At 41.2% G+C, this 9,692-nt stretch overlaps 1 protein-coding gene across 6 annotated transcripts in view; it reads left to right on the top strand.

Moving 5' to 3' along the window:
- Positions 1-9,692, top strand: part of dgkh (diacylglycerol kinase, eta) — a 134,317-nt gene that overhangs the window by 114,828 nt on the left and 9,797 nt on the right. For 3 of the 6 annotated variants that reach the window (XM_017431817.3, XM_017431816.3, XM_017431812.3), the window contains 2 exons: positions 1,315-1,420; positions 2,349-2,479. In XM_017431817.3, coding sequence (XP_017287306.1) covers positions 1,315-1,420; positions 2,349-2,479 — 237 coding nt within the window. Of the gene's footprint in view, positions 1-1,292; positions 1,421-2,348; positions 2,480-9,692 lie in introns of all 6 variants that reach the window. The other 3 variants (XM_037976155.1, XM_037976157.1, XM_037976156.1) reach the window with 3 other exon arrangements.

Here is a 9,692-nt window from a genome sequence, read left to right as displayed (position 1 = left end):
CCCCCCCCCCCCCAAAAAAGAAAAGAAAAAAGGAAAAACAAATACATTTATTTCAATAACAGCAATAAAAATGGGATAAAAGGAAATACATGATATTCAGTGCATTGATTACAACACCAAAGAGACCTTCATGCTGGAAGCAAAGTGTTCTTTTTGGCGGGGTTGAACAGGCCAGGCCATTCAGTGCTTTATATGGAATGAGGAGGATTTTTAATTCTACTCTGACATTCACAAGATGAGACTAAAACAGGAGAAATACGGTCTCTTCTGAGCTGAAGACACACTACACAATTTTTTTTTTTTTGCCAGATTTTACCCACAACATCTAGTTGGGAATCTCAGTTACAGACATTCAGACATGTTTGAATTTCTGTGAACCATGTGAGCTGATTATTGGCCCAACTGCAAACGTGTTTTGCCAACAGCCAATGAAGAAAGGGTGGAACACATGAAGTAGCATCAGAAAAGCAGATAGCTGACTGTCGTCCATGTTTGTTTACCCTGTAAACCGTCGCCCTTGCTGGAGTTTGATTTGTTCAGTTAGCAGTGTGTGATCCTCAGTCTTTCAATTGTCATAAAAATAAATCCACTGAAACTAGTCTGCTAGTGGGTAGTCCAAGTACTTTCCAAATCTGTAAAGACTAAAAGTTGTGTGTCCCCAGCTTTGGAAGCATCTGCAAGGACTCGATCCGCAGTGTTCAGAATAAGACTTTAAAGTTTAGTTCTGTGGTCCCCATTCCTGTTTCCCTGCCTTTCAAAATGCCTATAGATCATTACTAGACCTCTGTAGAAGTTAATTACATGCTGAGGAGGTCATTGATTCAATTAATTACAAGGAAAACATCTAAAACATACAGGACATTTGGCCCTGAGCATGAGGGATGGGAACCCTCTATTCTAGTGCAAGGGATAAAGCCATTGACCAGTTTTTCAGTGTCATCTTGAGAAAGTATTTCTAACATTGTAGATGTTACAAAGATGAAAAATAACTATTTTGGAGACTTGTAAATATTTAAGTTAAAGAATACATCTTGGTCGTAGATTATGTCAAGATTTTTCAAAGTTATTTGAGGCTAAAAGAGAAGAAACACTGGATGTGTGTATCATCTGCTGACATGAGCAGTGCAGAAAAGAAATCTAAATGTATGAGCTGAAGTGAAGCCAAAAAAAGCTTATTAAAAAGGAAAACCATCTAACTCCACACGGATCACATTGTTTGTACTGGTGCTGTCTCGTTGAATGTAGCATGCCTCCAAGTAACGAGAGTCGAGTTGCTAAATGAAAGGCTGTAGGTTGACTGTGCTTATGTACCAGGACCACTCTCTGGATTACGGCAAGAGGAACTGTCGAAGCAGCATGTTTCGCATAGTGCCAAAATTCAAGAAGGAGAAGGCTGCCAAGAAGACAAGCCCTCAGTCAGGTAGGCTGTGTACACTCTTGCTTCCCCACTGAGTCATATCGACACTCAGTGAGGATCTACTCTTCATCAAATTAAACATGTTAGTACAGACACTGCTTTGCTTCCTTCGGTTTTAAAGTGAGAAGTATTCCAATGTTCAAAAAAACAACTTTACTGGCAAACAGAAAGATTTAATGGAGAAGCTTCCCTCATAAGTGTCCTAATCACATGTTATTGATTCAAAAACAGCGGTGTGTACTTAAGGTTTTTACGCCCTACAGTTTCAGCCATTAACTCCGCCTCCCTCCACTCCAACCCATTCTTGCTCTCATTCAGCTGCCAATGTATTTAAGGGATTTCAAAGTCATAAGAAGCCTGCACTGGAATGCAGTGTTTCATATGGATGCAAGTTAGCAGCAATCGAATATTTAGTGGCTTCATGAGAAAAGTGTGGCAGAAAGTTTGTGTTTGAGTTTTCAATGGTAGCTGGTGCTGAGAACTACGAAAGGTTTTTTTCTCTCATCCCAGGCTTGTTCCTACTTAGTCAAGCTGAACTTTCCTCAGACCTCACAGGCTTCTGCCTCCCATTAACTCTTACTTTTTCTGTGTTCTGACAGTGATCCATGAAATGCATGAGCCATTGTTCATTTCCTCACCCAATGTCTCCTATAACATTGCTGGCCTTGTTCTGACTAATCTTTGGCCTCGTCATCTGCTGTTTTCCTCCGCCAACCACTGCCATTGCTTTAATCTCCACTTCCCTTTGCCCTTTTTCTTCACTTCCTACCCCCACGATTGACCATAATCATTAAGAGTTTGCATGTGTGGTCCCATCTTTGTGTGTGTACGTGAAATAGTTCAGAGATTCAGGTGAAGTGGTAACTGTTAAGGCGCTATGAGCCTCTCTCTCCTCTGCTTTGCGTCTTTCTTTGTGCATGTGTGTATGTAGTGGAGAGATGGGGCACAGAAGAGGTGGGCATCTGGCTGGAACAGCTGAGCCTGGGGGAGTACAGAGACACCTTCATTCGACACGACATTCGAGGATCAGAGCTGCTGCATTTGGAGAGGAGGGACCTGAAGGTAAACACACCTGCGCACCTGTTCACAACCTTCAGTGAATCTGTGTGAAACCTTTCCTCTAACTCACAACAAGCTTCGTCTGCCCCCTCACATCGTGCTGCGTCTCTTTTGCTCTCTGACCTGTTAGCTGTGTCCCTGTTCTGCTGTCTCTTGTGCTGTGCTGCATTTATCTGCTTGGCTTTTACTGTGTCATCTTGCTTTTGGTTAAATGAACTTGCTGTGACCCACTTACTTTGTTTATCTGCTGATGAGGAGGGAAGCCTGTCTACAAGCAGAAAGGGCCTGGAAGTGCAAAGTTCAAACATACAGTGCTTGAAAAAGTCTTTATACTCCTTGAACCTTTCCAGGTTTCGTTACATCCACAATGTTCAAAGTATTTTACAAAGAATTTATGTGATACAGCAACACAAAGTAGTCCATAACTGTGAAGTGGAAGGAAAATTATACTTTTTTTAACAATGATAAATAAATAAAAATTGTGGCATATTTGTATTTAGCCTCCTTTACTACGATATCCCAAACTAAAATCCAGTGCAACCATCTGCCTCCAGAAGCCACCAATTTATTAAATACAGTCCACAGGAGTCTAATTTATTTGCAATGTAACTACAGCTGTTCTGTAAAAGACTCAGAGGTTTGTTACAAAACATTAGTCATCAAACAGTTAAGGACCAAGGGACACACCAGACAGGTTGGGTGTAAAGCCACTAGGGATTATAAACCAGGGTTGGGTTATAAAACATCCCATTGTATGAACATCTTTCAAATATTCATCTGAAAATGAAAAGGGTACGGCACAGTTCAGTTAATATAGCACCAATTAACAAAAGCCATCTCAGGGCACTGTATAAAAACATTTACATAAATAATAAAATGCCATGTAATAAAAGTCATCTAAGGAAACCAGCAGATTGCGTTGAATCTTCACTTTGTCACAGTCTCCCATCCTGAGCAGCACATGGGACTCTTTTTTTGAGAGGAAGAATCCTCCAGCAGAACCAGGTTTAGTATAGGCAGACATCAAATAACCAGAATTGCTGAGTCAGGTGTAGTTTCTACAGGCAGAAAAAACAAAGAGAAAAATCACATGTTTATGAAATAATTACAAATACAAACATGGAGACTAGGATGAGAAAGACAGCAGCAGAATGAAGAGATGTGGTCAGGTTGTCTTCCAGCAGTCTAAGCCTATAGCAGCATAGCTAAGGGATAGCTCAGGAAACCCAAGTCCATCCCAGCTATAGTTTTTAAAAATAAGGAAAGTCTTAAGCCTAGTCTTAAAAGTAGACAGGGTGTCAGCCTCACGGACAGAAACTGGAAGTTGGTTCCACGAGCGAGGAGCCTGAAAACTGAAAGCTCTGCCTCCCATTCTGCACTGAAACTCTCAGAACCACAAGTAAACCTGCAGTCTGAGAGCAAAGTGCTCTGTTAAGAAAATATGGAACAAGATGATCTTTAATATAAGATGGAACTTGGTTGTTGGAGCTTTGTATGTTAGGAGTAAAAATTTAAATTCCATTCCGAGCCAGTGGAGAGAAGTGAACACTGGAAAAATGTGATCTCTAACATCTTATCAGAACTGTGGTAGCATCATTTTGTATCAGCTGAAGACTTTAAGAGTTTTTTGGACACCACCCCGGTACAACTGCAAACCTACCAATACATTGCCATCCACCTAAACTGACAGGCCTGAGCAAGGAGAGCATTAATCTGGAAAGCAACCAAGAAGCCCATAGTAACTCTGGAAGAGCTCCAGAGAGCCACAGCTCAGGTGGGACAATCTGCCCACAGGACAACTACATTCTACAAGTTTGGCCTTTATGGAAGAGTGGCAAGAAGAAAACCACTGTTGAAAGTCACACAAGTCCTTTTTGCAGTTTGCCAGAAGCCATGTAGGGGACACATATGGACGACGCATCTCTGCTTAGATCAAACCAAAACTGAATTTTTGTCCTAATTGCAAAACACAGCGCTTCACTGCAAACATCCCACTGTGAACCGTTTTGGTAGAGACATCGTGTTGTGGGAATTCTTTTCACCAGCAGGGACAAGGAAGCTGCTCAGAGCTAATTGGAAGATAGATGGAGCCACATACAGGACAGTGATGGAAATAAACCTGTTAGAGGCTGCAGCACAGGTTCACCTTCCTGCAGGACAACCCAAAACATCCAGTCAGTGCTGCGATGGAATGGCTTAGATCAAAGCAGATTAATATGTTAGAATGGTCCAATCACAGTCCAGACCTAAGGCCTACTGAGAATCTGCAACAGGACTTGAAAACTGTTGTTCACATATGCCAGCTATCCAATCTGTCTGAGCTGCAGCTGTTATTTAAAGAATGGACAACTGAGGCTTTAGGGTGTGTCTCTACCAGCTTCGGTAGAGACACACCCTAAAAGTCTTGCAGTGAACAGTGTTTCTACACAAAAGGGCTGAAAACAAATGCATACCACACTGTCCAGATTTGTTTGTAAAATATTTTGAAAACCATGTATCATTTTCACAATTATGCACTACTTTGTCTTGGTCTATCACATAAAACTCCTGTAAAACACTCAATTTTGTGGTTGTAACATGGCAAAATGTGGAAAAGTTAAGAGTATGAAAACTTTCAGGCACTGTAAATGTCACTTTTGTAGAAGTTTTATTGTTGGGCAGTAACATTTGAAACTGGCTAGTCTGTGGTACAAGTCAACTTAAATATTTTCTACTTTGTAGTTGTTGTAGGATTTCTTTTACATATTAGACTAGAACAGATATACAAATTGTGATGTTTCCCACCAAGGACCTGGAAATTCAGCCACAACACAGGAGCTAGCATCAAAAGGAAAAAAGGTTTATTAAGGAGCTAATGGACTGAAGAATCTGGGTTTGGCTTGTCACGTATAACTCTGCAGGAAGAGAGAATAAGTCGGTAGCTTGAAGTGTTTGATTCGTTCAACTTCCCTAACCTGCAGTGCCAGGAGGCAGCAGCTATGGTGACATCAGGGAGGGTGAGTGAGTGGGAGCACAGGGAAGTAGTCTGATCCTGTGGAGCTGAGAGTCCTCTTCAGTCTGCTTTCTATTCACACAGAGTTGTCACAGACACCGAATGCTCCACAATTTGAGATTCAGAAAACATTGTCAATACCAGGCAGTGGTCATACACAGAGAGGCAGTTGGAGGTGTACTTAGCAGGAGGAGAAGGTGAGAAACTGTAGTCAGAGATCAGGGCGGAGGTGGGTGTCCAGAAATCAGAGTGCTAGATTTCTACTGGCACAGTGCAGACAATAATCTAGCAGAGAGACGGAGACTGGGGAGAGCTTCTGAAGTGCCGAACGCAGGTGAAATGGAGAGGTAATTAGGACTAGGCTTAGGCGAGCAGAATTAAACAGAGCAGAGAGGCAGGAAGAATATATAGGAATAAAACCAAATACTTTAAAACCTACAAAAGAACTGAAAAATGAGCAAATCAAATCAAATCTACACTCCTCAATCAAATACTTGGACTGATATGGATTACAAATTCTAAAAGAACACCAGATTTTTTTTTTCTTTAGCTCTGACTTACACATCGTTACAAGCAGTACGAAGACTGTTTGTAGCATTTTATGTCCTAATTTCATTCCCTTTTCAGTTTGGATTGAGAAAGCTCATTGGTAAGTATCAAAACATGTTTGATAAACCAGAAAAGAAGACTCTTTATGATTTGATTTTATTGGTTACCATACAGCCACCACCTCAGGCCTGCAACAGTTTCCAACATTAGTAGAAGTGAGGAAAGCTGAGAGCAATTAACAAAAAATAGGGTTGTTATTTCAACAAATAATTATTGGCAGCTGCTGATAGGTGGGTCATAATGATTTTTGCCCATGAGTGTCTCTTAGCAAAATATCTCATGAATGAATTTTACTGACTCTGCAGAAAGAAACCATTGGGTGAACATCAACTGATTAACTCATTCAAGATGTCTGCCTCAGCCAACCAAACTTAAAAAAACACAACAACGGGCATAACTCATTCATTTTGACATATATTGACCTACATTTTTGGTGTGATGTCAGCTGAGATTGTTTCCCAACTTATGAAGGGACTTCATGGTTAAAGATGGAACTATTGTTAAAATCTACCAAGAAAAGTTCAGTTTTTTTGTTTGTTTGTTTTTTTCTTTTTTCTTTTACAGTTTTACAGTGTGGAAAATAAAACAACCCCATCTTTCCCGTGCTGACTTCTCTTGGGTTTCTAAAGCTCTCAGACCCTAATAAAGGCTGTGGCTTTATTAAACCAGGTGGTTCAAAAGTCAAAGCATTAAAAGCATCTAACCTTTCCCCAACAATTACCAGCCTTGAAGCTTCTCATCTAAGCAGCTGCCTAAGACAGTGTATATCTGAACAGCACCAACCAAGTATACTGGCCCTGGCAGCAGCAACAAATTAAGGGTTTCAAATGTAAAATATTTGAAATAAAAGCACAATATCTTTAAACATCAACGAGCAGTGCACACCTGAACAACACAGACCAAGGAACAGAAGGTGGTTTGGCATTGAACGTGACCTGAATTAAGCTTAACGCCACAGTCTGAAACTATTCTTAGAAAGAAATGTAAAACTAAATTCAATTCAATTCAATTCAAAGATACTTTATTAATCCCAAAGGGAAATTAAATGTTGTTATAGCTCATAATCCTGGTTTCGTTAAAGAGTTGTTATAGATGCTGATGGCTGTGGGCAGGAAAGATCTCTTCTAGAGGTCTGTCCCAATGTGTCCTCAGTCCTGGTGTACTCAAAGAGCCCCACCAGGTCAACCTCCTGCGGAGCCATGATGGCTGAGCTCTGGAATCGCAGGTCGGTCTTGAAGTCCTGGGTGATCTCCTGGACCAGGTGCTAGAAGGGCAGCTTCTGGATGACCAGCTCAGTGGACTTCTAGTAGCGGTGGATCTCCCTGAGCAGTGAGGCTTCTTCACTCCGCTGGCGCTCTTGTGGGCAGCTTTGGTGGCGAGCTGCTTCCTGGGAGCTTTACCTCCAGTGGATTGACAGGCGGTCTGCTTGGTTCTGGCCATGACTGGACTTCAGGGGTTCTTCACATTTAACACTGAAGAGTAAAAGATGTTAATCAGCTACTCCAGATTGTGGAAAAAAAGCCACGTTGTTGTCATGGTTACGCATCATAACAAAATGTCCAAAAGTAAAAATCCTTCCAGCTGCACAGCATCTGATACCAGAGGAAGTAATAATCCAAAAACAGTTATTAACATCAAGAGAGAAAGAGGAATAAAGTTTTTAAAAGCAATATCTCAGAATGAGTAACAGAGCTACTCCAACATGCAGCCATCTTGAGCGGTGCAATTCTAGAGTCTAAATGACTCCTCAAAAAGTTGACACTGAGGGATTGATCGAGGGAAATCTCAGTTAAATATTGGCATGTTCTTTTTGATGAATATGAGCATTTCTGCTCTCTTTGCTGTCAAACGATTCCTCTTTTCATCTACAATACTGGATGCCATGCTAAACAGTCTTTCACTTTCCACACTGGTTGAAGGAGCACTCAGGAACTTTGCTGCAACAGCACCAAGGAGAGGAAAACAAGCATGGTTGTTTGCCCAGTACTGGAAAAGGGCTGTCTTTCTCACCTGTTGTTGGTTCTTTCAAATGCATTTACATTTGGATAAGCACTGCTTGGGTACCTCCTGCAGGTTCATCGTGCTCCTCCAGAATTCTGTCATACAGACTGCTGAAGCAGCTTTTCCTTGTGCTTGGACCAGCTTCCATGCAAGCAACCTTTACTGCTGGCTCTGCCTCTGTTGCCCTGCTCCTGAGCTGAGCTTGCTCCATCTTCTCAAGCTCTTGTGCCAGAAAGCCCTTTGCCCTCCTGGCATTTTCTCCACTAGAAAATAATCTGACACACCTTTTTTAGGCTAACAAATACTTACTTTAAAGCTAGGAATATAAAAAAACAACGTTGTTTTGTGTTAGCAGGATTTAATTCTAACTTTGAAACTTAGCCAACATTAATAAAAAAAAAAGCCTCACCTGTGCTTGTATGGAGCATCGTCTAAAGTGGCAACAGCGTAGAAGGGTTCACTTTCGATGTCATTGAATCACCTGCTGGCAGCTCGGAGGAGCGTGCTTTTCGATGTTTTGACGCCACTGTTCGTACTGTTCTCCGCAGCGAGCAGGCATTTTAAAACAGTGACGGCTGGGATTACGTCATCTGCAGAGGAGGTTTCTGGTTACCTCCTCGAAGGGCTCCAGCCAAGTTACAGTTTTTCCCAGCAAACCCCACTGGTCGGCAGCATACACACACAGAGGTCGCTTCTCTTTCAGAAGGCTCTTGATCATACAGTAGGAGCTATTCCGTCTTGTTACAACATTTTGAACAAGACAAGTTTGGGGTGGTCATGGTTCCTGCACCTTGCATTTCATGCTGCAGGTCTTCCAAGCGATTTGTGAATACTTGAAGTGTGCTACTATCTTCCTGTTGTTCGCTAATGCATCCCTAACACTGCCTTTTGACGTTACTCCCTCGTGTACAACGAGCTGCAAAGTGTGAGCAAAACAGCCCAGGCTAGGAACTGCCATGTCTTTCATTGCAGCCTTCATGTTACTTGCTTTGTCTTGTAGAATGACGTGCACTTTTTCCAGAAGGATCTCCCAGTGATTTAACATTTCTGTAATTGATGCTGAGATTGTAGGTCGGTTGTCTGAGCCTCTTCATTTTTTTTACCTAAAGCACTACAAAGTTTAACCCAGCACATAGTGAGGCTTATCAGTGACATTGGGCAGACATCTGAAGTCCAAATATCTGTAGTGAAGCTCAGGGCTGGAACTTCTTTTAACTTCACAGCTAACTTGGTTGGCTTTCAGTTGTATAGTGCAGTCTCTGATAAGTATCTCCTGAAGGCTAAGCTATATCTTGGCTACAAGTATTCAATCAAGTTGCGAAATCCTTCATTTTCTACAACTGATAGCGGTTAGTCATCAAATACGATGAAGTTCAGTAACTTCTCGGTAATCCCCTTAGCTTACAGGTGCTGGTCATAAAATTAGAATATCATGAAAAAGTAGATTGATTTCAGTAATTCCATTTATAAAGTGAAACTTGTATATTATATTCATACATTACATACAAACTCATATATTTCAAATGTTTATTTCGTTTAATTTTGATGATTACAAATGACAACAAATGAAAATCTCAAATTCATCATATCAGAAAATTAGAATCTTGTGAAAAG

This window comes from Kryptolebias marmoratus, linkage group LG6 (assembly GCF_001649575.2).
Source record: "Kryptolebias marmoratus isolate JLee-2015 linkage group LG6, ASM164957v2, whole genome shotgun sequence".
Classification (NCBI taxonomy): Eukaryota; Metazoa; Chordata; class Actinopteri; order Cyprinodontiformes; family Rivulidae; genus Kryptolebias; species Kryptolebias marmoratus.
Note: the sequence above shows the minus strand (reverse complement) of the source record. Positions and strands in the feature narration are given on the sequence as shown.